The sequence below is a fragment of the Myripristis murdjan genome, chromosome 23 (assembly GCF_902150065.1).
Source record: "Myripristis murdjan chromosome 23, fMyrMur1.1, whole genome shotgun sequence".
Classification (NCBI taxonomy): Eukaryota; Metazoa; Chordata; class Actinopteri; order Holocentriformes; family Holocentridae; genus Myripristis; species Myripristis murdjan.
Genome location: NC_044002.1, coordinates 20,124,513 through 20,152,399, shown reverse-complemented (window position 1 = coordinate 20,152,399; position 27,887 = coordinate 20,124,513). Strand labels below are relative to the sequence as shown.

The 27,887-nt window shown below is 43.8% G+C and overlaps 1 protein-coding gene across 1 annotated transcript in view; it reads left to right on the top strand.

Annotated features, from left to right (window-relative positions):
• The window catches only part of mpped1 (metallophosphoesterase domain containing 1), a 77,350-nt gene extending 54,778 nt beyond the window's left edge, over window positions 1–22,572 (top strand). The window contains exons 4-6 of the mRNA XM_030045931.1: window positions 15,201–15,316; window positions 20,160–20,273; window positions 22,370–22,572. Coding sequence (XP_029901791.1) covers window positions 15,201–15,316; window positions 20,160–20,273; window positions 22,370–22,488 — 349 coding nt within the window. The 3' untranslated portion in view covers window positions 22,489–22,572. The remainder of the gene's footprint in view (window positions 1–15,200; window positions 15,317–20,159; window positions 20,274–22,369) is intronic.
• The last annotated feature ends 5,315 nt before the right edge of the window (window positions 22,573–27,887 follow it).

Below are 27,887 nucleotides of genomic sequence, written 5' to 3'. Positions count from 1 at the left end.
AATGTCTCATTACACTTAAAATAAGACATGATCACCTTAGAAATAACTTGTTTTTAGACAATTTTCACTTGTTTCAAGCAAATTTTCACGTGAAACAAGTGAAAATTGTCTAAAAACAAGTTACTTCTGAGGTGATCATGTTTTATTTTAAGTTTAATGGGATATTTTGACTAGAAATAAGACATTTTGACTTGAAAGTGAAAATTAACTTGAAATAAGTGAAAATTAGCTAGAAACAAGAAACAAATTTTGCCAATGAAACAAGCAAATTGTCTCGTTTCAAGTAAATTTTCACTTGAAACAAGAGACAGTTGTCTAAAAACAATTTACTTCTGAGGTGATCATGTTTTATTTTAAGTTTAATGGGATATTTTGACTAGAAATGAGACATTTTTGACTTGAAATAAGACAAATATTCTTGGCAAGATTTTGAGTTTTTGCAGTGAAAACCAGGAAAAGACCACATACCGTGATATTAAATTGTTCATATTTCATTTTTCTATTTTTTATATATTCCTTGTTTATAGTGTTTATATTGATTGCTGCTATTTATCATCTGTCTATGCTGTAAATTTCTTTCTAAATTTGCACATTGCCTACATCTATGCACACGGTTTTTTGCACATTGTGTACTTAGATCTCTAGTGTCATATTTCATTCTTTATTTTTTTATTTATTTAATCTTGTAATCTGTGGATACTGCTGAAAACTGTGAATTTCCTTCGGGATGAATAAAGTATCTATCTATCTATCTATCTATTACGTGATCCAGAATCCCACAGGTTATCTGATCTCTATCGTGATATTGATATAATATCGATCTATTGCCCGGCCGCAGTGCAAAGTTGCATAATGTTTCTTTATGCAGAGTGAAGTGACAGCCTCTTCAGCGTGAAGCCCGACTCTGCACGGCCGCCTGTGGATCTCTCCAACCCGCTCAGTATTAAAAGAGCAAGAGGAACGTCCTGTGGGGAAACTGTGACCATTAACATATTCACAAAAAGTTTATTAAAGCGAGATTTCCCAAAGAGGAAACTGGCGGCTGGCATAAAAACGGATTAAAATGCAGCATAATAGAATAACAAAAATCAGTTTCAAGTCATCTGCATTGCCTCGTCTTTGCCTTACGAGGCGAGAAAGACACGAACGGCGGCCGCTGATCGCCGCGTCGGCTCTCTGTCGGCTCAAACGACGTACGTCAGCGCCGTCACATCCATTTAGCCGCTTGTTTCTCAAGTCAAACGATGAGGCTCCGTGGGTAAACAGCGGCTGTGTGAAGGCGCCGCGTGCTGCCCGCTTGTTTGGAAACGGCTCTCGGTGAGATTGGCACGGATGAGGCGCAGGTTGCATCAGGGCCTTAACGTCACGCGCTCGTGTTCTTTAACAAATTAGCTCGACTCAAAAAGATCAAGCCGGATTAATATTTGCTATTTCGGTGGCGGCTTTTATCCAAATCACCTCTCAGTAGCATTAGAGCACACATTTTAAATATGGACGGTCCCAGTGGGAGTTGTAACCCTAATCCTGTGTCTGTTAAACACACAGGACTACACGATTAATATAACACAAAGAGAGAAAAAAAAAAACCTGTTTATCAGGGTTAGGGTTTGTGTGCCGGCAAAAGCTGATCAAGTTGTGTGTTTAGGAAAAACAAGATTGTGTGTGGAAAGACTTGAAGCAAAAAAATGGAGGTGTGTTCAGAGCTCTAACAGAGATTTAGCGGTTGAAGTGATTGTTTTACCTCTGTTTTCAGACGGGGCATGACTCAGAGGGGGCCACTTTTGGAGTTTTAAAGGAATGCTCGAATACTCGTTTTGGGTAAAAATCCTCTTTTTCCGACTTTCCCAGACTGAGACGAGATGTTCGATACCACTTTCACCTCTGTACGTCCAGTGTTTCGGTTCCTACACTGCAAAAACTCAAAATCTTACCAAGAATATTTGTCTTATTTCTAGTCAAAATATCTCATTACACTTAAAATAAGATACGATCTCCTAAGAAAAAACTTGTTTTTAGACAGTTTTCACTTGTTTCAAGCTAATTTCACTTGTTTCAAGCAAATTTTCACATGAAACAAGTGAAAATTGTCTAAAAACAAGTTATTTCTGAGGCGATCATGTCTTATTTTAAGTGTAATGAGATATTTTGACTAGAAATAAGACATTTTGACTTGAAATAAGACAAATATTCTTGGTAAGATTTTGAGTTTTTGCGGTGCATGTGTCGCATTTCATGTTAGCTTAGCATAAAGACTTGAAGTCTATGGGAGTCGTTAGCCTAGTTCTGTTCAAGTGAAAAAATAAACCTTAGCTTAGCATTCCTTTAATGAAGATGTTTAATTTCCTTTCTTTGGCAGTGATTTGTGAGCTTTTCTCTTGAGTTTTGAGTTCATTTTTCTTTGGATCCTACTGATTGCACCTCTTTTTATTGCTTTGAAAAAAGTGTACACTCGATGATGGTGACCTACTTTACGATTGTTGGATGAACGTCTTTAGTATGTGAGTTCTACTTTTTTGAGTATTCACCAATCTGGCATGTTGTTGCTGTCTGATTCCTGTTTTGGTGATTTTTCGCCAAAATAAAAATTCTCCAACTTCTTGGGTTCATAAAATCCCGGGATCACGTTGAGAACACGCCGGCATCAATCTTAAAACACGCTTGTTTTTCTTCCCTTTTGTTCCTGGAAAGTCTGGAGACACAAAGGCGACGATAATGTGTTTTACTTGAGGCTGCGCAACCAAAATGATCACCCTTTATTATTCCGCCTCATACAACAATTACTAGATTTGATTAGTCGGGGGAGAAAATTATCTTGTTGCGTTTTTTTTTCTTTTTCTCTCTCGTCTTTCATCAACATATTTTGAAGTGCGGCTGGCGTCGGAGTGAAACGTGTTGCCAGATTCTGCTGTGATTAATCGTGGAAACTAAAATAGGCGATCTATAGACAGACGATTATCCTCGTGCAGGAGCGGCTGTGCTGTGTGTGCAGAGCCGGGGAGGGGGAAGTAGAAGGAGAAAGTGGCGAGTTACACAAGCAGAGAGGGAGGGATGGAGTAAGGTAGTGTTAGGACAACAACACACACACACACACACATGCATGCATACACTCTCTCACACATGCACGGACACACACACTCTGACAGTGAGAAGGGCGCTGCAGGCTAGTCTCTGTCACATCTCTAATCCTCCTTATTGTCAGAGTCAGATATACTCTGCCTTCCAGCGCTCTATCTTCCTCCCTCCTTCTCTCTCTCTCTCTCTCCTCTCTCTCTTCATCCGTCTCCCTCATCATATCCATGTCCATTCTCCTTATTTGGCTCCCTCTCTCGCCGCCTTCACTCATTTGGCGTATTACTTTCTGTTTCTCCCGTCTCATGTCATGTCTCTTTCTCCCTCTCTTTTCTCTCTCTCTTTCTCTATCTCTCTCTTTCTCTATCTCCCCTCTCTGGTGTCTCTGTGTTCCTGCTGTGAGGATCAGTCCACGATGGTGGACCAGCTCGTGTGTGTGCTCGTCTGTGATTAAACATCAAAGTCCGCACGCGAACCGGGAATCGGATGGTCGGGGCGCGCGCGACGGTTTTCGAGTCGCGATTAATAATTAAATTGGAGGACTGTCTTCCTCTGTGATGCATGAAGAAGCCGTCTCTCCGTCTCTGTCTGCCTCGGCGCCCCGCTGTGCCGAGCGGGCCGGCCGAGTCAAACTCTCGCACGGCTCACGCTGTACCGCCGCGAGCGAGGAGGAGCGGCCGGGCCCGCCGTGCGCGCGCGCGCTCAAGCGTCTCTGCACGCCGGCGGACGCGCCTCATTGTCCGCGCGCGTCTCCTCGTCTATTATTGAGTTATAACTGTCAAAGTCGGCGAAATCGAGCGCCGCTAATCCCATTGTGTGGGAGGGAACAGGGGGTGACGGGAGGGAGCGCGGCCGCGGGAGCTTCTGGAAAAAAAAAAAAAAAAAAAAAAAAAAAACTGTTGTTGGGAGCCGTAAACTTCAGCCAAGAGGAGGAGGAGCGGCTTTTTGAGATGTGGGTCCAAACGCACTAAAAAAAGAATGACCCGCCCCCCCGCCTCCCTCTCGGCTTTGATTCGCTTTTCGCTCTCATGATCTTTTAAGGTCAGAGTTGTATTGTCTGAGCGCCGTGGCTCTGATGCTTGGACCCCCGTGTCGCTGGTGGCTTTTAATGTTGGTGGCTTATTAAAGGGGATGTTGCATTTGGTCGTGTGTGTGTGTGTGTGTGTGTGTGTGTGTACGCAGCTAATCTTTTCGTGCACAGTTGTGACTGTACGATCAAGGAGCTCTCGTGGCTGTGGCGATTCAAAACCTTTGGAAAAGCGTGTATTCTCGCTGCCTCCGCTCCCTCTCCTCATTCACTCTCTAGCTCGCTCAACCACCGCTTTCTCTCTCTCTCTCACACACACACACACACTCAACCTGACTGTGGTTTGGAAAGTGCAAGTTCATATTTGATTTTGTCGCGTTCGTGCGAGGGTCCGTCCAGGAGGCCGCACAGGCAAAACATGCATTTATTTATTTTATTTATTTTATTAAAACCTTTTTTTTTTTTTTTCAAATCACATTTCCTGTTGAATCGACTTGGGCGCTGCGTAAAATTGTTGCAATGGCAGGAAAACTGTAAATCTGTCTGCCCTCGCTATAACGCGGTTCACTTTTCGCGGCCTCGCAGTTTCGCGGATTTTTTTTAGTGCAATTTTGCATGCTTTTTTTTTGTTTGTTTTTTGTTTTCACAGCGCATTGTGTTCTGCCTCCTGATTGGCTAAGGGACTGTAGACCACTGTCAATCAATGTCCTCCGTGCCGTGTCTCCTGTACAGTACAGAATGCGTTCATTCTATAATACTGGACTTATTTTTCTACGAAGGTTTGAACTTTGAGAGTTTAAACAAGAGAGAAAAGTGAGAAAATGTTAATGCCTGTCTGAGAAAAGTGTATAAAGTGTGTAGTGAGGGGTTTTACAGCCTTAAAACATCTAGAATAATTGTAAAAAAATAAAGCTGACTACTTCGCGGATTTCGCCTATTGAGGGTTATTTTTAGAACGCAACTCCCGCGATTAACGAGGGACCACTGTACTTCTCTAATATTTTTTGTGCACCGTTATGACTTTGTGATCAAGGAGCTCTCGTGGCTGCGGTGATTCAAAACCTTTGCAATACAGAAACTGTGAAAGCATCGGAGAAGGGAAGACACGCAGGCAGTGCCTCCGTATTTTTCCTTCTCCTGGTAGGTTAAAAAACGAGGTGTGTGTCGGCGAAGTCTGAGTGCTGTTTCATTCACAGTTTGGATGAAAGCTGCGGCTCGCTGTTTGTCACAAAATACGTCTGCATCGTCAATAACGCTGGCACAGAATTTCACTTTCCTGATTGTAAAAGGCAGACTGAGGGAGTTTATAATTACTCCATTTTCAGATCTGTGCGGCGACCTTGTAATTACTCCACTGGAGGAAGAAATTTTCCGACGCGCAGCTCGAGGTGGCAGGCTGGTCAGAGGAGATAATTAGAGTTCATGACAGAAGTTCGAGAGGGGAGATCGTTATATTTCGCCAGTCTGCTCTGACACGCGGCTCTCCAAACTATTTTTAGCGCTGATAGGAAAAACGTCCCATCCAATCAAATCACATCCAATCATCCACTTATCCCGTTATCTCACTTTTTGCACCCCGACACCTCCCTGTTTTACTCGCAATTGCCTGTCAATATCAGCCACGCTCTCGCTCGCCCGTTCCCGCCGCGATACGACTTAAAGACGGCGCCGCTGAATGGCATGACAACGCAATTTAATGATCCCCGTGGGGAAATTAGGAAATTTGATAGATAAACCTGGCCCTGTTTCATGCCTCGTGCAGAATCTAAGGACAGATATGAAAAAAAAAAAAAACGCAGCTGGCCAAAGTGACAGCAGCAGGCAAAATAAGCGGACGATGGGCGATGTTTAAGCATCACCTGTAATTTGAAAACAAGGCGGATGAAGCCACACATATGTCTACATTGAAAATAGAAGCTGAATAAAGGGGCTTTTAAAATACTTCTTTTGATAGAAAAGTCTGGAAATACAGGCGTCTTTATGACTCTTGATCAATTATAATTATTGAAATGGCATTTAAAGTCAACATGTGAATGAAACATGACAGCTTTAAGGTATGACTCTGGGCTCGGGTTGAAGATAAAAAGAGCCAGGTGAAAACCGATCCGATAATTTCATTAATGTGATACTAAATTAAAAAGTTGTCTTCTGCTCATGTCTTCCTTCTGAAAGCTGAACGGTTTCTTTTTGACTTCACACGTTTTCCCGAGCATTCATATCGAACTCAGAGTGCAAAAAGTTTGCCGGCACCCGGTCGTTATGAAAGTGAGAAGAATGAATGCAAAGTTATGCGGACAGCTCATCTGCTCACTTTGCATTTCTGGGTCCGTTTTTGTTGTGTGGCGGCATGTTTTGTTTTTTTTTTTCTTCTTATTTCCGCGGATAACTGGCCAAACATAGATGAGAAAAAGTTTACAGCCATGGAAAACGCCGATAGTAAATGGCAGAATGTGATATCAGTCTCCAGAGAGTAAAGCCTTAAATCATTACAGGGAGAAAGACACGAGGCATGTTATGTTTTGAGGAGCCACTTTTACATTTTCTTGACTCCCTTACTTAAATGCAACAAGTTCATGCCGGTAGTCTGCGCTTTGTCAGAAGGCATCATGGGAAATGTAGGAAATCACCGTTTGAAGCAGACGGGGCAGGTTGAGGGAGAGCGGCTGCATTAGAAAGTATATTATAGCCCTTCATCACAAAATAACTCCTGCAGTGCATTAAACGCCGCAGACTGATATATCTTACACTGTAAGAGCGTTTGAGCGTGGAATTTCCCTTTAACCGTTTCAATTAAATAATCTGCTCGTTCCAAATTTGGCAGTAAACCATAACTCACTGCTGCGCCGCCATCTTGGACCGAGCCAGCTGAGCCGGGAACGATTCCCGTGCTAATACATGGTAATACATTTCTCCTCGCTGCTGGAGCTGACTGGAGGCGCCGCGCCGGCGCTCCATTACTCCTGATTTGCCGAGATGACGCGCTCGCATACCCAAATTCCTCCGACGTGGCAGGAACAAGCTGCGGTACAACCTCGGCGAGGAGAGACAGAGGGAACGCTGGCCTCGGGCTGCGCTTCAGGGGCGAACAACAGAGGCTGGGTGTGTTTCTTCCGCGGATCGGCGCGCTCACCTGCCTGCCGGGGCGGTAAACGCCGCTCAGACGTTAAATGGAGGCTTCAGAGTTGACCTCCACCGGAGCGGGGGCGTCCCCGGGGAACGGCAGCCTTCCCTCTGCACTTTTAATTGAAAACGTTGACTAATGAGGTTAACAGCAGGGGGGCGGCAGGGAGGAGGAGGAGGGGGGGTTCGAATGTGTGGAGATGCTCGTCAGGCAGAGGAGGAGGTTTGGAAGCAGAGATGTGTGGGAAGAGAGTTAATAAGATCACCCACTTTCAGAGAGTAATGGACCGACAGATCAGCAGACTGTCAGCATCGTCCGATATCAGACTGAGAGAGCGATATCGGCATCAGTCCCATCAAACGTGTCGCTTCATGCAAGTGACAAATGAGCAAAACGGTGTGACTAACACGCACTGCAGAACGCTTCCATCGCCATCACACTGTATTATTAAGATATGGAGCTACACATGCTACCGTTACACTGCAAAAAAAAAATCTCATATTCAGTGTTAAAATCCTGTTTTTCGTCAAACGAGTTCACGAAATCTGCCGGAGAGATGAGATAATCCCACCTGTTTCCTATGCAGGTTCACTTGTTTCAGGATTTTTTGTTTCTCGAGGTGTAAATACGCTGAAGCAAGGCAGATTAAGACAGATTAGCCCAGCGGGATCAAGAAAACGAGACTTGATTCGAGAAAATTGTCTCATCCTGCCGTCTGACTTAAGATATAAGATTTCCACACTGAAGATGTGACTAAATGACTCGCTGAGACGGGGATGCTTTGCAGCGTGGTCCTGGCGAAAGACGTCAGATATCAGAATCGGCACTGGAAAAAGAAAAGAAAGGAGACAAAAAAAAAAAAAAAAACACATCGCTGCATCCCAACTGTGAGATGAAGGCCGGAGGGCAAGAGCAGAAACACAGACGCACTCATGTACTGCATGACAAACATGGTGGAAGCATGACCTGACAAACGTGTGTGTGTGTCTCAGTGTGTGTGTGTCTCAGTGTGTGTGTGTGTGTGCATACAGGGGGGGCACACACACACTCCAACCTGCCTCCCAGGCTGTTATTAGGGTCGTTAAGTCGCAAGTAGTTGTTAATTAAATCTAGCAGAGGTGATCATGGCTGCTGTGCGTGGAGCCTGCTGATTAACACCGGGCCTCTGTCACGCCGAGCATCAAGATAACTACACCAATATCCTCTCCTCTTTTCCCTCTTCCTTTCTTTTTTCTTTCTTTCCATCTTTCCAAAGTCCTTCCCAAACGCCGCCGCTCCTCTCCTTTCTCTTCACCTGTTTATTTATTCATTTATATTCCCCTTTGCGTCCGGACCTGACTTGAAACGCTCTCCCCTGCCTCGCTGGACCTTGGTTGAGACAAAAAAAAAAGGGAGAGAGGAGAGAGAGAGAGAGAGAGAGTAATATGTCAGGAAAGAAAGAAAGAGGGAGGGAGAGGCAGGATGGAAATGGATGGACAGGGGAGTGATGAGGGAGACGGATGAATAAGAGAAGACAGAGGGAAAGAAAGAAAGGCAGGCGTGGGTCCTTCGCAGCCCTCGGTGCAGGCAGAGGCGTTCAATGATTCATGGGCTTTCTCCAATGATATCAGAGGACCTCGGATAGTCTCGCACACACACACACACACACACACACACACACACACAAAGCGCAGAAACTTAACCAAAAGGCTGAGTGCCCTATCCGTGTTACATCCTTAAATGCATTTTAGATTAAGTGTTAAATGTGACTTTTCCCCCCTGTCCTTAGGAAGGGTTGAAGCCAGAGTGTGTGTGTGTGTGACTGTGCATGTGTGTTTGTGCACGTGCACGTGTGTGTGTGTCCGTGCACTGTGGGGGGACGCATCAAATGAAAGTAATGGTTTGGATGTTGTTTTTCTCCCAGTGTGCCGCCTAAAGAAGTGCCTGGGGATTGAGCGCTCTAACACAAACATCTGTTTTCGCCTTCCTTTTTTTTTTTTTTTTTTTTTTTAAACCCCCCATAACAAACAACCCACCCTGCACATTAGCAAAATCTTTAATATGCTCCACGCGCGTCCAATTCTCCTCCCCTAAGTTAACACAAATCACTTGTACCATTGTAATCCCTTACCTGATAAAGAAAAGAAGAAGAAGAAAAAAAAAAGCAGCATATTTCTAAAGCGGGGATATTATCCTCGGAATTACATTCGGTTAGTCTCGGGTTTACTCAGCAAACACAGGAGCGGGTTTCTCCTGGAATGAAGCTTCGGTCCGTTCCTCACCACAGATTATCTCTTTTTTAGTAACTATGATCAAGGTGTGCATGTGTGTGAGTGTGTGTGTGTGTGTGTGTGTGTGTGTACAGTATATGGCTATGGCTGGAAAAAGTTTCTCCCCACACTGCAAAAAATCTCCATAGCCTCATCTTCAGTGTTCAAATCTTATTTTTCTTCAAACAAGGTAAAAAATTAGAAAAGTGCAGTTTGTGGGGAAGCTGCGTGGGCAAGCTGGAAGAGTGACAGTGGTGCTTGGGAGAGAATCTCCTGAAAGTAGTGGTCAAAACAAATGCTTTTTCCTCAATGACAGTAAGTCCGAGCAGAAAATAAAATGAATCACGAGAAAGGTAAGGCTTTGGGCTTTCAAACTGTGCAAAAATTATTTTTCAACTCCCAAAAATGCCCACCCTAGAGCGAGTTGAAAAAGTGTGTGTTTCGCCTTCTCTCCCCAGATTTTGGGTTCCAGATATAATGGGAGTCTATGGGGGAGATAGCTGGCACTCCTGCCTCGTTGAGTGTCACCGTTTAAAAAGTTGACGCTACTTTGCGTTTGTATTTACATTTTTCAAAGCAAAACTAGTTTTCCTACTACTTTACCCAAATTTAAGCATGTAAAGTGAAAATTGTGGCCAGGGGAGCAAGTAAAAGACAAAATTTTTAGACGATTTTTCAGGGCTGCTGCACTCCAGCTGTGATGTCACTCACTCTGGCACTCATGAACATTCCGCCATTAGTGTGTATTGCGTTCGAAATTCCGACTGTCCATCCAAGGGCCTAAAATGAAAGCTGTAGGAGGAGTTACGTGCCAAAAAACGTACGGAATAAGAAAGAAAGAAAGAAATAGTAGGAAGAACATTGTTTATATTAGAACATTATTTCCAATCCCGATCAGCTTGTTTCCAGACTTTTCTGGAATCGAGTCTCATTTTCTTGATTCTAATGCGCTGATCCGCCTTATTCAGCCTCGTCTCAGCATATTCACACTTGTTCCCAGATAGAAATCCGGACAAAAGTGAAACTGCGGCGGAAACGAGTGGGATTATCACATCCCTCTGGCAGATATTCCTCATTTTCACTTTGCCTTTCACAGAAGAAACATGATTTTAACAGCGAACATGCACTCGTTAAGATGCAGAGTCTTCTTCTTGCGGTATGGCGGGAGCTTGTTTTTTGCTGCAGAATGAGATATATCCACCGTTTGAAAGAAAGTGACAGCCTCTGTTCCAAAAATGATTGATGAAGCAAAATTAAAACAAGAAACGGGCACTTTAGAGAGGCAACTCCAAATCCTCGGTCGACAAAGTGATAGACTGGATCGTCTGTTTTTGGGGATGCTGGATGATAAAGTTAAACATTTTGCTACGCCGAGTTTTTTTTTGTTTTTTTTTAAACCAACTTTGATTTTGAGAAAGGCTGTCAACTTCAGGAGGCCTGACATCAAACGCAAGAACGAGAAACTGCTTGTGTGCGCGTTAAAGGAACAGTTCACGCAAAATACAGAATATTTAATATGCTTTCCCATTGTGCCCGCGTGCACTTGTGATTTGGTGGGGTTTCCAGTTTCCACAATACAGTGGCTATGGATGGATGTGCATTTGTGGAGGTTAACCCTCCTATTATGTTTGACCCCAGCCGATGTTTAACGTCTCTAAATAAATGATTAACATATTTTTTTTTTTATATTTAATGAGTGTTTCTAATGTAATGGGCACTACCGGGTTTGTCAAATTGACATGATGATATGTTTTCAATGTCCTGTAGACACTTTGTAACGCGTCGGTTATAAATAACAAAAATCAGTACTTAGAAATAATATAAAGCCATTAAAACACCAAAAATTAATATTTCTTTCCAATTTTAGATCAATCAGTGAGATTTTATGGTGATTTGCATATTTTTCCATAGTTGCGTAATAGGAATACTGGATGTATAAGTGGAGGTGTCGTCAACAAAGAAACAAACAACAACTTGACACATAAACTTTGATAACAATTTTAGTTATAATAATTTTGTGGAGGTTTAAACTGCTGGGGTCAAATTGATCCCAAACATAAAAGATGTTCCAAAATGTGAACATAACAGGAGGGTTAATCCATTAAGAAAATGAGAATCTCAACAGCAACAGCTCTTTCTAAAAAGCAGTGACATGTACACCTGACATCATCCACAGTTTGCACAGCGGCACTTTACGTGTATCCGCCTCCAACGGTTGTGACTTGAAAGCAAATTTATAATCTGCAGGAAAATAGTCCCCGATACATTCTGTGGCTCTGTCCCAATTCAAAGGCTGTACGCTACCTAGGTCGTATTTGCAGGCTGCTTACGTCACGGCGGCGCGACAAGTGCTGTCCCAATTTAATTTTACTGCGTTTGCAGGATACACCTCCACGATGCTTCGCGGCCGACATCACAGCCTACTTCCCAGGGTACCTTTCGGTCCAGTTGAATTTCTGGATCAGCCACCATTGCTGGAATTATGAAGCATGTTTTAGACCGTCTTCATGTTTATATCATGATGTTTTGATAAGTTTTCATGCCTATAATTACCACCATAGATTCGGTTTTTCTGTTAACTGTATCCGAACGCCTGTAAATGCAAGTTTAGTTAGATGAGTTCGACAGGCATTTTGCATGATGTTTCCATAGCAACCATCAGCGCATCAGGTACGTTACAATGTAGCCACGTGTACAATTACTTTAATTGGGATAGTCTGTTGCAATTTGTGAGGTGTAACAATTATCCTAATTTCCTGCATCTTCACGAAGACAAAATAAAATAAAATGCATAAAACTACAGAATCAATGTTGTCCATCTTGAGAGCGTTGAAGCTGCTTATCGTTTTGTTTCATGCACAGGTGTTTAGCGACGCACCTCCGAAACCTACTTCGGCATTTTACGCTGCAACACTCGAATGCGCTTCGGGAAGCCTCGATAATAATGACGTAGGAATCCTCCGCAGGCTACACCGTCCCAATTCACTAAACTTTTAGTTCCGGTAAACTTGATATCGGCACCTACGTCGGACGCCTCCTACGTGGGCACCGTGGGCTGCGACCTAGACGTCATCTAGCCCTTCGATTGAGACAGACCCACTGTCACTATTTTTGGAAAGAGCTGCTGCTTTCACGTGTTCGATTTCGGCGGTTTAAGCTCCACAAACGCACCCCCGTCCGGTCACGTTGTGTTTAAGTGACTGGAGACAGACTGGAAACCCCGCCAAATCACACAGAAACTACCTGCATGGATAGATAGCACACGGTAAACAGGGAGAGTATATTCTTCGTACTCGGGTGGTGTGTTCCTTTAAGTTGCAGAGCCTCTCCATCCATCCATCCATCCATCCCTCCATCTGTCCATCCAAGTGCCTCATCACTCTTTCTCTCCATCCTCATGAATCTCCGCCGCTCTCTCTCTCTCTCTCTGTCTGCTTATCTGAGGCTCTGTAAGGGGAAATTACTGTGCAGCAGTCATTACTCCGGGAAAAAAGCGATGTCCCCTCTCCCCTCTCTCTCCTCCCTCGCTCGCTCGCTCGCTCTTCATCCCTCCGTTCCCACGCCGAGAATCGGGAGCATCAATGGAGCCGCGGAGCTCATTTCATTTTAATTGAGACATCCATGTTAAGATGGACATGAATATTTCACGGCCCCCATTAATATGCTAAGGCCAATCTAAATGTTTTAATATTGGCTGTGTAAATTATTGAAATTGTGTTCATGGGCAGCATCAGATCTTTCGTCAGAAGTGTTTAGGCTCTGATGTTTGGAAGCGATGGAATTTTAATCGCGTCGGCGGCTTCGGCTGAAATGGGACACCGTTTCCCATGATGCACTGCGCTGTGTGCTCGGGCCAGCGCCTCCCCTGCAGTCGCCTCGGGGTCGTGACCCGCCGCTCTTAGTTAGCGCTTTTAAATTGGAGTGTGTGTGTGTGTGTGTGTGTGTGTGTGTTGGTGTGTTTGTGTGTGACAGGTACTTCTTGCTATTCCCAGGCCTGTCTCCCCATCTGTCTCTGGAGTCCCCGAGCATGACAACCACACACACACACACACACACACACACAGGAAATTATTCTAAAAAATCCTCATCTGATGTTCCACTGAGCACAGACATGTCGGGCAGCGGCTGCGGCGATAAAGTTGGCGTTTCGAGTGACTGCACCTGGCAAATTAAAAAAAAAAAAAAAAGAAAGCCGTCGGGTGGTGGCGCGGCGGAGGACGGCGTCTCCGCGGCCGCACACGCCCGCACGTGGCGAGCGGCGGCGGCGCACGGCGGAGGAAGATGGATCGGAGTGCAGATTGTAAGTGACATGTTAATTTCTTCACCGTCAGTCACGGCGCGGAGGCGTCCGCTATCAAAGTAAAGGGACAAGCGGCCCCTTTCTTTCTTCTTCGTCTTCTTTTCTCATTTCTGCCTCTTTTTTTTTTTTTTTTTACTTGACTCGTCTCCCCGTCGCCGAGCGTCACCGCGTGATCAAGGAGATGTTTAATGTTGCCCCCCCGCCCCTCATCCACTTCCTGTACACGCTGCGTTTGATTTACACCGCCGTCCTCCGGCGCACGCCCGCTCCTCGTGAGCCTCCTGAGCGGCTTGTCATCTTAAAGGTCAACCCGCGGGTTTAGACACTAAAGGGGAGGAAGCTGACAGTCGTTGGCACCCGGAGCAAACAAGGGAGTGAGAGGTCGCGCTGTATTTTGGCTCTCTTTCCGGTGCTCTTGCATAGTGATGACTCACCGTCTTCTCTTAAAGGCAAAATGTGGTGAAAAGGTGATTCATAGGTAACGTTCAGTGTCCTAATGCATACACACACACACACACACACACACACACACACACACATACTCTCTTTGAGCAACACATCCGAGGAAGTTGCTTTTTTCATAGCCATATCAATCATTTGGTATCAGATTTCATTACTTTTCCTTTTTGTGGGAAACGGCGTGTTTTCGGTGGTTGTTTGCTTACGCGTCGGCATATGTAATCTAATATAAAACTTGCAGATCTATATTTTGAAAATGACAAAAAAAATCTCTAACATTGCAACTTGGAAATCATAGGAACTGTGCAACGTCCAAACTTTCATATCATATGAAAAAATGTATGAACTTCAAAAACTTTGAAACCGTATGAAAACTAAAACTTGGCCACCTTTTTAAAATGATTGACAGAAGGACAAAGATCTTCCTCCTCCTCCTCATCACCGCGCACACACACACACACACACACACATACACACACACACACACACACCTGCAAACAGCCCTCTTGCCTTCAACAGCAACCAAAGATATGACAAATCTAAGAAGACTTCATGCTCTTTTGATTGTTCTGTCATCTCAAAAGTGCTTCTTAAAACCTGCAGTGACTCTTTTCATTTTGTTTTGCTGTTGTCTTACTGGTTTTATCCTGTTTTTTATAATTATGCTGGTAAATTTTATTTGATTGAATTTGAGCACGATAAACTGTCAACTGTTTCTTAAAAGTGTCATTAATATGTTACTGTGTTCGTTATTGTTGTTGTTGTTGTATTTGTGCTTTAGGAGGCTGTTAACAAAGATAGGAGAGAGGGAGAGATGTGCGACACGTGACCAGTGTTCAGAGACAAATTTAAGACCCGTGACATCCCGCATATATACGGCTCTCAGTTCTGCTGGTAGTGAGTGTTAACCTCTCTCTCTCTCTCTCTCTCTCTCCCTCTCTCTCCCTCTCTCTCCCTCGCTCGCCCCGGGAGCAGGCAGCCCTGGTATTACGGATGGGGCTTCAACCTGCCGCGAGGTCAGGCTCTGCTGGACAAGTGGAACCAGATCCCCGACTCCACAGACATCCTGGTCACACACTGCCCCCCGCTGGGTGAGACGTGCACTGCAGCCGACTGGCACACACACACACACACACACACACACACACACACACACACACATACATGCACACACACAAATATGTGTTTAAATTTACATATGTTATACATACACACTGACACTCACTCAGATACATTTGCAAACACACATACTGTACACTACATGCACATCCACATGATGCATTACACACACACACACACACACACACACACACACACACACACACGTAGACACATATTCATGGGTACATGTACATATTGGGAACACACATACACATGGAAATATGTTACACATACACACATAATCGTGCTGATACATGTGCATACATTATATATACACACACACACACACACACACACACACACAAAGGTATGCAACTACACACATACAGAACACATACACACATACATACATGCAGTTTTGTGCACACACATACATAATATATATTATAGACTATACACACACATGCACAAATACACACATTTATGCAGCACATACATACAGATTCTTATGTCTGCACATACACACACACAGGTAATGCAAGTACACACACACACACACACACACACACACACACACAGAGGTATGCAAATACACAAACACACACATATTCAGTTATGTATGCATATATACACACATGCATAGACATTTCAGATTTGCAAACACACACGTACAAATCCTTGGGTGCACACTCACACAGACACACACACACACACACACACACATTCTTAATATTTATTCTTATTTACACTCACATTGTGTTGTTTTCAGTTGGATTTATTGTTGCTGTTTGTCCTGAGCCTTAGGGCCACAGCTGTATCAAAAAAATACACACACACACACACACACACACACACACACACACACACACACACACACACACACACACACACACAGACATCCGCTCTTTCTTTTAAACATTTATCTCTAACCAACTGGAGGAGATCAGCAGGTGAATCGGTGTGGCATCGAGTCGGTGAATGAAGGTCGAAGGTGATCGGAGCGATGACTCGCGTCGCGCAGGTCGAGCCGGCTCGTCGTCCTCACACAACCTGCGCCGACCGAACACACACTTCACCTTGTGGAGGAGATCGTTACACCTCCCATCGCTATTTATTTCAACTTCATTTTCATTCTCACGCTCGCTTGTCACACATTAGCACACATCTTCAAGAAGTTTGAACAAACACACACACACACACACACACACACGCTCGTACTGTACGCGCATCTCTCACTCTCTGTCTCATTCACACACAAGACAGACAGGCTCGCTCTCTCTCTCTCTCACACACACACACACACACACACGCTTTCACACCTCATCTCCCGCTGCAGCTGTGGTGTTCAGACGAGTGTGTGTGATTGATTTCTGTGTCTGCGTCTCGGCTGCGAACATGGGCAGTTATTTTCCATTCAGCCTAGCCAAGTGTCTCCAGCTATCTGCTCGTAAGCCACGGGCATATGGACGAGCTACAGCAGGCTACTAATGCATGAGACACACACGCACATACACACACACACACACACACACACACACACGGAGCAAAACAGAGAGAGGAACGGGATGAGACAGAGAAAGAAGGCAAAGCAGGACAAAGTGTGGAGGAGAAAGGTGATTTTTTTTTTTTAAAGAGCGCCAGAGGGCACGAAATAAAGCCAGCCCTGAGAAATTGTGTAAAAATAATAATAATAATAATAATAATAAAGAGGAAGAAGAAGAAGAAGAGGAGAAATGAAAGCGAAGTGAGTGAAGACGGCGTAAAAAAAAGAGAGAAAAAAAACAGAAAGAGAGAGCGCGAGCGAGCGAGACGGCGCGTTCGCACTGCGGCAAAAGCGCCCGTCTTTTATGGGGCGCGATAAAGCGGCGAATCGGCGGCTGAAGAGGAAAAATATGGCCTCTTTATCTGGCTGCGAGGAAGTTAACAGGAGAGAGAGAGAGAGGGAGAGTGAGAGACGGAGAGAGACAAAAGGGGGAAGAGAGAGAGAGAGAGAGCAAGTTTGACAGAAAGAGGAAGGAAGAGCGGCTCGGCGCCCAAAGCAGCAGCTGCTTTTGAAACAAGCGGCACATTAGAGTGAAAAAAAAAAAAAAAAAAAAAAAACCTCCTCTCATAACTTCTCCATTCACTTCCCGCCGCCTCCCAGGGCTTGTAAAGCACACGCTAACAATTTTAAGGTGTCGCGCCGACGCCGGAAAGTGTGTGTTTTTAGTACGCGTTTGGAGGACAAAGAAGTCAAACTGGATCGCGCGCGCGCTCTCTCCGGCTCGGCTGATTAAGTGCCAGATTCCAACAGGAAAACGTGCTCTATTTTTTTATGTCTCGCTTTGAGTACGAGAAGGTACATAAATCCGGCCTTCGGCGAGATTTTTAGCATCGTGATAAAAATATAAAAACTAATAAAAAAAAAAAAAAAAAACAACAATAGTCTCAAGAGAGCTCTTTTTCTCTCTTTTATTCTTTGCTCTTCTCTGTTTGACTCGCTTTGTCTTTATATTTACTTTCTTCCTCCTCTGTCTTGCTTCCTTTCTTGTCTTTCTTTTTCTTTCTTTCTCTCTCTCTCTCTCTCCGAGTGCCAGCTGAGTGACAGAAGGCAGGGAAGATGGAGGGACAGGCTCCTCTGTCATTATATTTCTGCGACTTGATGCTTTTATTGACTCAGCATCAGCAGCATCCCTCCTCGTGGAGCAGACACTAAATCATACACACTCCCTCCTTCATCCTTGTCACACACACTGTGAAGTCTGTGTGCGTGCGTGCGTGTGCGAGCGTGTGCGAGCGTGTGTGTGTGTGTGTGTGTTTGTGTGTGTGTGACTGTGATTGATCTTTATTCTCTATAGCTGTTTTGTGGCGTGTCTCTTTTTTGTGCTGTGATGTGCAGTTCGCCATGACACAAGGAGCATAAAATGAAAAGATTCATTGCATCATTCGAGATTTCTGGAATATAGACGGTCCAGTAAAAGTTTTATCACCCGACGACTTACAAGAAAAACCCAAAACACTTTAGCACGGCCATTTGCGACGTAGAGTGCCTCGTATTTCTGGGCCCGTCTTGGTGTTTGGTGGAGGATTTTTCCTTCTTCTACGGATAATCTGGCCATGAGATGTTTGCGGTCCAGCAGAAAACACCAAAAACGAGAATCAGGTTTTGGTGTCGGCTCCTCAGCGACAAAGAGCGAAGAGCTCGTTTCGAGAGTCGCCGTTTCACACCGAGACGGAGAACCGGAGAAATCCTTCAGAAGAGGCAGAGACGCCCGGCGCAGTCGCTGAAATCAGAATTCCCAGTCGGAGTTTCAGGCAGGCTCGATCTAGTTTGAGTTCACCGCCGCAAACACACACACACACACACAGACACACACCATCACATCAACATGGCAGCTCCGAACAGAACGAAAGATGGATAGCTGAAGTCTTTGGGGTTTTGTTTGTTTGCTCTTTTTGCAGCATGTTTGTGTTGTATATTTCTCTTTTATGGCATTTTAAAATGCACGCATAGTGTATGGTTGTATTTGTGAATGGGAATGAATGAGCATGAATGTATGGGTGCATGTGTGTGTATGTAGGTATAGTTTTATATTTTATGATGTACAATAATGTACGCCTATTTTTGTGTTTTTTATGAATGTGAATTCTGCCTCATGAATGACAGTAACCTCAAACTGAACGCACCGGCTGAACATGATCCACAGATGTTGATTGGTGTTTTTAGGACAAAGGCGAGGAAGACCGTTGGCCTGCCTGACATGCACAGTGTGTGTTTTAGGACATTCTCAGGCATCAGACGAAAACGTGCATTTTTCCTCAGATTTAGCTGCAAGCATGAAAGCGGTGGCAGCAGAGCGCAGCGCTCCGTTTGGACCGACAGTTTCAGCGGCAGCGACGTTTCACTCAGTCTGGTTGCTCGGTAAAAAGCGGCTTGTGAAGTTTTACTTACATACACGTTGCTGATATGTTTGAAGTCCCGCCTTATTAGAGTCTCACAGTTTTCATTGGTCAGGTCATGCTGATGGGCAAAGTGGCTCCGCCTGCTGGGAAGACTCCAATCTGCTGGAAATATAATCGTAATACAGGTTAAATCATCATCCACAAGAGCGTAAAAGTGAAAACTGGCTGATCCACTTTTGCCGTTTTGACTTTTAGCCTCCTAACAGGCAGCCTTTGAATTTTTCCATCATTTTCTGATTTGGTTGATGAACAGGTGGATTCTGGCCTCCTTCATCTTATTTGTGGTTTCAAGCCTTTTCGACCATGAAGCCATTCAACAATCCTTTAAAAAGATTTAAAGTTGTTACCAGCCGCAGGCCAGTCGTGTTTGGCTGCTGTTCCACAAACTGCAGTGAAGTCAGATATTGACCGTGCAGCAAATTTTTTACCATTTTGTCTGAGGCTGTTCTGTCTCATGTCCACTTGCACCAGACCTTCGACTTCGCCGAGTTTTTCCCCAAGTCTGAGGAGCGATGCCGTTTTGTGAGATGTTTGAGAACTGCAGGACGTGCATGCAAAAATAGTGGCAAACAAACTATATTTTGTTGTTTACAATAAGATTTAAATCAATATAAGAGTGTTTATTTACTCTTTAAGCAAATACTGGTGCATGCACCTTTGGTTTTCTCCCTGGAGGAAAAGTCTTTGCATCCGTGAACTTTATGTTGTTGCTGGTCAGGAATTTAAAAGTTGCTGAAATGAACGCAACGCCACTCCTGGAATGTGTTGAAGATGTACAACAGGAAGAGTAAGTGAGGGTGGATTTGTCCATTAGGTTACCTGCATGTTGTAGAGTGAAGCTCATGTGCAATGTGTGTGTGTGTGTGTGTGTGTGTGTGTGTGTGTGTGCAGGGTTCCTGGACTGGGTGCCTAAGAAGATGCAGCGTGTCGGCTGCATGGAGCTGCTCAACACGGTGCAGAGGAGAGTCCAGCCCAAGCTGCACGTGTTTGGACACATTCATGAAGGTACTTTCAGTTCATCACAACCAACCACACCTATTTAGCAATTTATGCCGTAAAATGTCAACTTTTTTTCCACTTATATTTCTATACAAGTAGAAACAAGGATATCCACAGCCTTAGTCAGTGCAAATTTCACTTTACTAAGCTTTCGATCTATGAAACCTTCATCAAAGCATACAAATTTGCACTGATTAAGGGTGTAGATATCCTGATTTTTACTTTAATTTTATGATCTTGCAGCACCTTACACAATTATTTGAGCCGGGTGGAGTGGTAGTGCTCCTACATTATCCTCATAAACAAAAAATGCCAATGCCAAATTTTTGTTTCGGCCCCCTGAAATCAAATAAATCTGCCTTTTTCTTCCTAACTGATATCCCATTGGTTTACGCTTTTGAATGATCCCTCTTCATGTTATGTTGTGCTTCGAAATCCTTATTTTCAGGAAATACATCACATTATGGAAGCAGGACGGTCTCAAAATGTGCACAGACGGTATACACAAACCCACATGTGGAAGGTTAACCCAGGCTTATTCTTGTTTGTAGAAAATATTGACATAAATCCTTATGAGGTAAAGTCTTGGTGTACATCACAGTAAGCAGCATCAAGCGGATGTAGAATATAAATTAGTGCTTTTCTTAAATTCTAATGGATTTATGTGTTTGTAGCTTTGTGTCGCACACATTGTGAATTTCCTTCGGGATGAATCAAGTATCTATCTATCTATCTATCTATCTATCTACATTCACACACACCCAAACATCTCTCCTCACTCTACAAGTCAACTGTTGACATAAAATGTGGCATAAATGGACTATAATGGGTAATTTTCTCTGCGTTGTTGAGATAAAATTAGTTAAATTTGCAGAGGAAATCGTAGTCTAGTCACGTAACTGCAAATACAAGGGTTGTGACACAGTATTTGACGGTATAGAGCGGATTTGAGCGCATGTGAAGAGATGAGCCGAGCTGCCGCATGCTTATCAAAGTTTCATCCAGGCCAGCGGGGGCAGAGAGGCCCTCTCCCTGGGCCGAGGGCTGCCTTTTTTTGGGGTTATCAGGTCAGCGCCGAGCCCCTGGAGCCGACCGGTCCCCCATCAGAGAGAACCAGATTAGTAACTAGATCAGATTCATGCACGGAGAAATAGGCTGAAACCAGCCCTCTTTATCGATGCGAGCACTTGCAAAGAGATTCACAGAGAGGGAGAGAGAGAGAGAGAGAGAGAGAGAGAGAGAGAGAAAGAGAGTCAGAAATTATTCGGACCGGATTTTGTTTTAATATATTCCAGATCTAAAAAGAGCAGCACCTACTCTCACAATATCACTGATACTGCAAAATTAAATTATAGTACTTTTTGAAGGATAGTCGTTACCTTATGCTTGACAGAGTGATAAGAGTTTCACATTATTCCATTTGGGAGACTCTTCCAAAGTGGTGGGAGAACAATGATTTTTAGCGATGGTGCAACAATAGTAGTAGTTAGTGTCACGCGTTCCTCATTGAGCCACACAGGAACTCAGACTCCATCATCTGTGTCATTAGAAATAATAAATGATGAACCTGATGTGGTAATCCCCGAGCTCCTTATTTGTCTCCACGTTTGATATGAAGCGCTCATTGCTGCGTTTTTTTTTTTTTTTCTGCACAGCACCTAGCAGAGATAATCTGTCAAACAAGCAGTGTGAGCGTGACTGTGAAGTCTTTTTCCTTTTGAGTTTTTTGTTGATGAAGTTTGTCGATGAAGAGTGGCGCTCTTTTGTTCATCTGCTCAGCCACGGTTGCCTTTGCTAATTATGCCGACTCCCCAGTTAAACTTCTACATGGAACAGAAAATGCAGAAGCTTTAATTTCGTTGTTTATTTATATCTTTTTGCAACAGAAGGCACCGAAATAGGCCTTTTATTTATTTGAAAATGTAACTTTTTTACTGACATAACTTAAAAGTAGTGTTTTTTCCCCCCAAAGGAGAGGTGTAGTATTTGTAATACTATTTGCCAAATTCCTACAACGCTGAAAAAGAATGTACATGACCAAAATAAATAGAGGGACAAAAATGTTCACATCGAATGCCTCATTGACTGTCACCGCCCTCCAGGTTACGGCATGATGACCGACGGCACCACGACGTTCATTAACGCCTCGGCCTGCACCGTCAACTTCCAGCCGATGAACCCGCCCATCGTTTTCGACCTGCCCAATCCCAGGACCACATGACTAGAGGAGGCACGCCCCCAGACACCTGCCACCAATCAGGAGAAAGGAGGACGGAGAGGTAGGTGAGGCGGGCGGGCGAGCGAGCGGACGTGACCAATTTCTGTAAATAATCCGGGCTTACGTTTGGACACGCTCTATCTCTGTGTGTGTGTTTGTGCGTGTGCATGTGTGTGTTTTAACACGACACACGCCGTACCACCCAAGCCTGTTTGTGGACCGTATTTACCAAGGGACGGACGCTGCTGCCAACTCTTCCCTGGCATCCCCGTTGATGTTATTTCATGTGGCGTCATTCCTTTATCTCAACACTGACGCCGAGTCTAAAGACGGGCAGATGGACGAGCGGAGTGGCGCTTTTAACACGTGGACAAACATAAAACATTTCTCTGTGTCCTATTGCACTGACAATCTGATCTGACTCTCAGAGAGACAAAAGAGACAAGCGGGGCTCCGACAGCCCCGTTGGCCTTTTTCACCTCATTACGCAGGAACTCTGGACTCTTCATCTGTAAAACAACGTTGACCCGACGCCTTTTTTTTGATTCGGGGAGCGCAGCCACAGCAATGGAACATTTGCCAGTGGGATTTTCAAAGAACTTTTCTCTCTTACGAATTAATTTCTCATCTCTTTTCCTCATTTTACCCCCGTTTTTTTTTTTTCTTCTTCTTTACCACTCCCCTTATCTCTTGCCTTCTCTCCCCTCTTCAGGCCCGGGGCATGGTGGAGTGTGTTTTTCATGTGTGTGTGTGTGTGTGTGAGATCAAAGGCAGCGTGCGAGGGCAGCGAGAGGTCTCTGCCACGGGCTGTGTGTGAGTCAGAGTGTCAAACATGTTGACACCACTCCCCTGGGCCTCATTACAACCCTCAGTAAGCCTCTTAACCAGCCGAGGAGAGGACGGAGAGGAAACCACACGCAGCACTTCTCCCTTTTCACCCTTTCTTCCTCTCCTCTGTCAGCACCCACCCTCTCTTTTTTCTCCTCCTCTCTTTCTTTCATTATTTTTCATCCTTCACGCTTTGAATCACTAGCTCAGCCCTTTGCTACGGTTGACGTTCCACGATCCGGGCAAGTTTACTCCAACATGGCGGACCGGGAGGTCGGTCTCTTCGGCGATGGAATGTAAGAAATGATCCTCAAAGGACAGCCGACAGTGAAATTACAATGTAAAGGTGCTACATGCCAACACTACTGATGAACAGTGGTGGTTGTTTCATGGATACTCCCTCAGTATGCCGGGGAGACATGCATTATGGGAAGGAACTTTTTACCCTTTTACATTTGCAGAAAAGCTGTAACTAAATGTACTGTAACTGGTCTATGTAAATGGTCTCTGTCGATATAAACGCTAAAAAAAAAAAAAAAAAACTTAAAGTTTTTTCTCAAAGATTTCCAAGGTGTTGCTATGCTTTTCAGAAAAGTTGTTAAATATTTGTGTCCAGAAATTTGTGGTTGTTAGATTTCATTTGGTCTATTTCTCGGTAATGTAAATGCTTATTATGGTATCTCCTCTCTGTAAAGCTGCTCGGCCCCTTGTAGTGATTATTAACTCTTTCATGTCCCTAAGCAGTTGTCTGTGTTATATGAAAAAAAAAAAAAAAAAAGCTTTTCTTCTCTCTATTTTCAAGCCCTTCTGAATAAGGGTGTTCTCAATAAGAGTCTTTGGTTAGCTCCGAATGTGCTTAGCATAACAAGACCACGTCACACTTTGATCTCCCTGCTCTCCGACATTATGTATGAGCGTTCCCCGGGGCTGCAGTTTACTCCCCGCTCCACTCTCGCTTCTTCTTCACATCAGCATTCATTGTGCCGGCTGATGTCTTAATGTTTCCAAATGGGCAAAGAGGAAAGTGCAGCAGAAATCCCAACCAGCAAACCCGTGTCTGTGGATAATGGTGGGAGGCATGCATTTGCTCAGGTGTGTCTGTGTGTGCATGCGTGTGTCTGCGTGTTTACTTGTCTTGCTATCCTTGTGAGAACCGGTTTAAATATAGTGAGGATATTTTTGCAAAGTGAGGACATCCGATTCCCACTTGTGTAGGGTTAGCACCTGGTTTTGATTCAGTAATGAGTTTAGATGACAGTGTGAACTTGACTATTTGCCCGATGTCTGGATGGCCCTAAATTTGCAAGTTATGTAGCCACAACATTAACATAAACACTGAATCTGTTTAATTGACCAGGAACCGTCCGATCACCTTGGTTCCAGGTTAGGAACATTCCTCATTCCTCACCTATTTTGTCCAAAAGGAAGTTGAATTTAGACAACCTAACAAGGAAGCATCACATGACTAATGTAGCCTCATGCACAGGATTGCTGATGTAATCAAGCCTCTCACGAAACAAAGACAGGCCAGGCAGTCGTAGGAGCACGAAATGCTCTACACTGTCTACTGTAATGAGACAGTCCTAAGCGGCCATATTTCCCCAAAAATACCACCTATTAGGAAACTTCCTTCGCAAATGAGACAGACCCATTGTCACTGGTACCTAATTCACTGAGAAGAACACTCGCCAAGTAAATGTGTGTTGTTATCTCCACAGTTTGTCCACCGGTCTCCACCACTGACTCAGCAGCAGATCCCACTTCTTCTTCAAAAGTTTATCCGTGAAGAACCGGAGAACCAGTCAGAAATCTCCCATGTGAACCATTAGTGGTTCCCTGTAATGTTGGTGTTATAATGCAGAAATATCCATTTAAAAGAACCGCTGAAACTGAAATAGGTCTGGGTGATAAAGACAAAACGAAACATCACAATCTCTTTCCCCAAACACCTCGATATTGATATTGTGACAGTATTGTAAGGATGACTGTTGGTGCTTTCATGCTATATTCACACACAAGAGTCATCAGTAATGTGCAAATAATAGAACAGCTACAACAGTCCAGTAAGTTCAGAAAACTGCATCCCCTTACTGTTGAGGCAGCCTTTAAAACCAAGAAGACATCACGTATGCCATATCACAATATTACAGTATTTAAAGTCCTGGATGATATGTAGTTTCATATCACAGTATCATTAAGATATCGATTTATCGCACAGTCCTGATGTGGAGCCAGATTCTGTCCAAATGTGGAGCCAGCGAGGCACGGATGCCTTTCAGTACCGCTGTCACTGTGGATGGGAAACGTCGGCGGCTACTGGCACTTGCTTTGCTTTTAGAGGCAGATATAACAGCGAACACGCAAGTTCTACCGTTTCACCGTCACGTCGCACCTTGCGGCTGCATGTTCTGTCCGTTTTCTCATATGAAAATTCAAAGACAGTTTGATAATTGTCCTAGCGGTGCTGCAAAGCCATGCGCCATTGTTAGTTGTAGGTGTAAAAGCATGATTAGCTCTGTCTGCATTGATTTATGTTGCGCCAAACGCAATGACCTTAAGTTAGGATATTTTCAATTTCATTTTTTTTTTTTTTTTTTTTTGCTTGGAACGCACACATCGAAAGCATGTAGTGTGTGAATCTGCAAGACACACAGCTTCACTGACATGAATTAAAAGCAGCACGCACAGTGAAAAAATGCCATTTGAACTCACCCAGTTAGTGTAGAGGATTTAAGTCGGGTTCAGGGATGAGGGTTTGAATTAAGTGAATTTATGGAAGGTCCTCACAAGTATAGCAATATAATAACTGTGTGTGTGTATGTATGTATGTGTGTGCATGTGCATTTGAAGAATGATAAGAAGAAAAGAGTGCTCCATCATTTAAAACACGAAGTAAAATGTCTATGGGAAGAAAAGGTTCCAGTAATAGAATAAAGGGACATATTTACTGTTTAAAGCAGAAAGATGGAATGAACTTTGATGAGCTTTCATCTCGGAGTTTCATGAAAAGCTGTCTGTTTGGTCTGACTCTCCCGCTTCAGCCCTCATTTGGACGTCTCTCACTTTGATGCTCTTATTCTGCCTCAATAGCCGTGCTGTGTTTCCTGTTTTAAAAAAAAAATAATAATAATGATAATAATAATAAAAAAAAAATGCTGTACTATTTATGCTGAGTTATTTCTTGAGGCATGCTTAAAGAAGTTAACAACTTCTGCTACTCGGACAATCTGCATATGAAGAGTTTCGTTCCAAAATGAAATATCCACCGTTTGAGAAAGGGGCGCTCGCTCTTGGAAAATGATTGACAGCAAACGCTCAAAGCAGACTTTTTTTTTTTTTTTTTTTTTTAATAAAAGTAGATGTCTTGTGTACTTGGTTGAGAAAATGGTCTCATTTTTTACTGGCTTGGTCATCTATATTTAAAAGATGAATGATGAACTTCAGGTATTTTTTTTTTTTTTTTGCCCTAAATGTACATATAGCAATTTGGAATGAAACTCTTCACATGGTATTGTATTTGCCAATGTTGTTGGGGACTTTTACATTTTTTAAACTGTAAAACAAGAAAAATGAAGACCCAACAGCCTGAAACTTTACTGTGTTGCTCCTGGAGACAACTCTGTAAAATGTAAAGTACCTTTCTTTCTTAAAACCTAAGAATTCTGCTTCTTCTCTGAGAGATTATTCACCAATTGAATAAAACCTTATCTGTGACCGGTGGATCATGTTTCCTTTTTTCCATCCACGCTATTCCTTTGTCTTCCTTCTGCTTTATTTCTTGTTCTACCTTGGAGCGAGGAGAAAAAAAAAGGGGGGTGAAAAAAATGGGAGGTGGTGAGGAAACTTCTTCCTTCTGGTTCTTCCCTTTTGTTCCAATCAAAGGTATCTGTGTCTCGTATCAATTATAGAGCCCAGAGCAGAGAGTTAATTTCCAGTAGCTAAACCCTTGCCGCTCTTTCTCTCTCTCGTTTTGTTCCGCAGGTCTTCCACACCTCTGCACATTCTAATGAGAACCCTCGTTCAAATAATTACATTAGTAATCCCGGGGGAGACCGGGTAATTTATTCGCGGACAGCTTTTTACTTTGCCATTAATACAACTACCTTTCATATACTCTTGTCTTTTTTCCAGTGCCCGCTCTCTCTCTCTCTCTCTCTATCTCGCTTTCTCTCCCGCCCTCACTCTATCTCTCCAGCCGTAATACTTCACCAATGCTGCGCTCTTTCTCTTAATTCTGATCATCCCTTTTCCATTTCCATCTCCTCATCGTTCCTTTAGATTCCTCAGATAATGATTCGCAGCCGTCTACCTCTCTCTCTTTCTCCCTCTCTCTCTCTCTCTCTTTCTCTCGCTGTCACTCTTTCACTGCTACTGTATATCTTGCTGTGATAGCGTCTCTCTTGAATGAATGGCAGACGTCCCCTCTATCTCCTTGTCATCCATCTCACTTCACACTTCACATCCGAACAAAAGATGCGCCCAGTGCTTCTAGTCGTCTGCATCATTAAAAAGGCACTTTATTGGATTGGCTTTGGAACACAAATCAGTGTCAGATAGTGGAGGGTGGAAAAAAA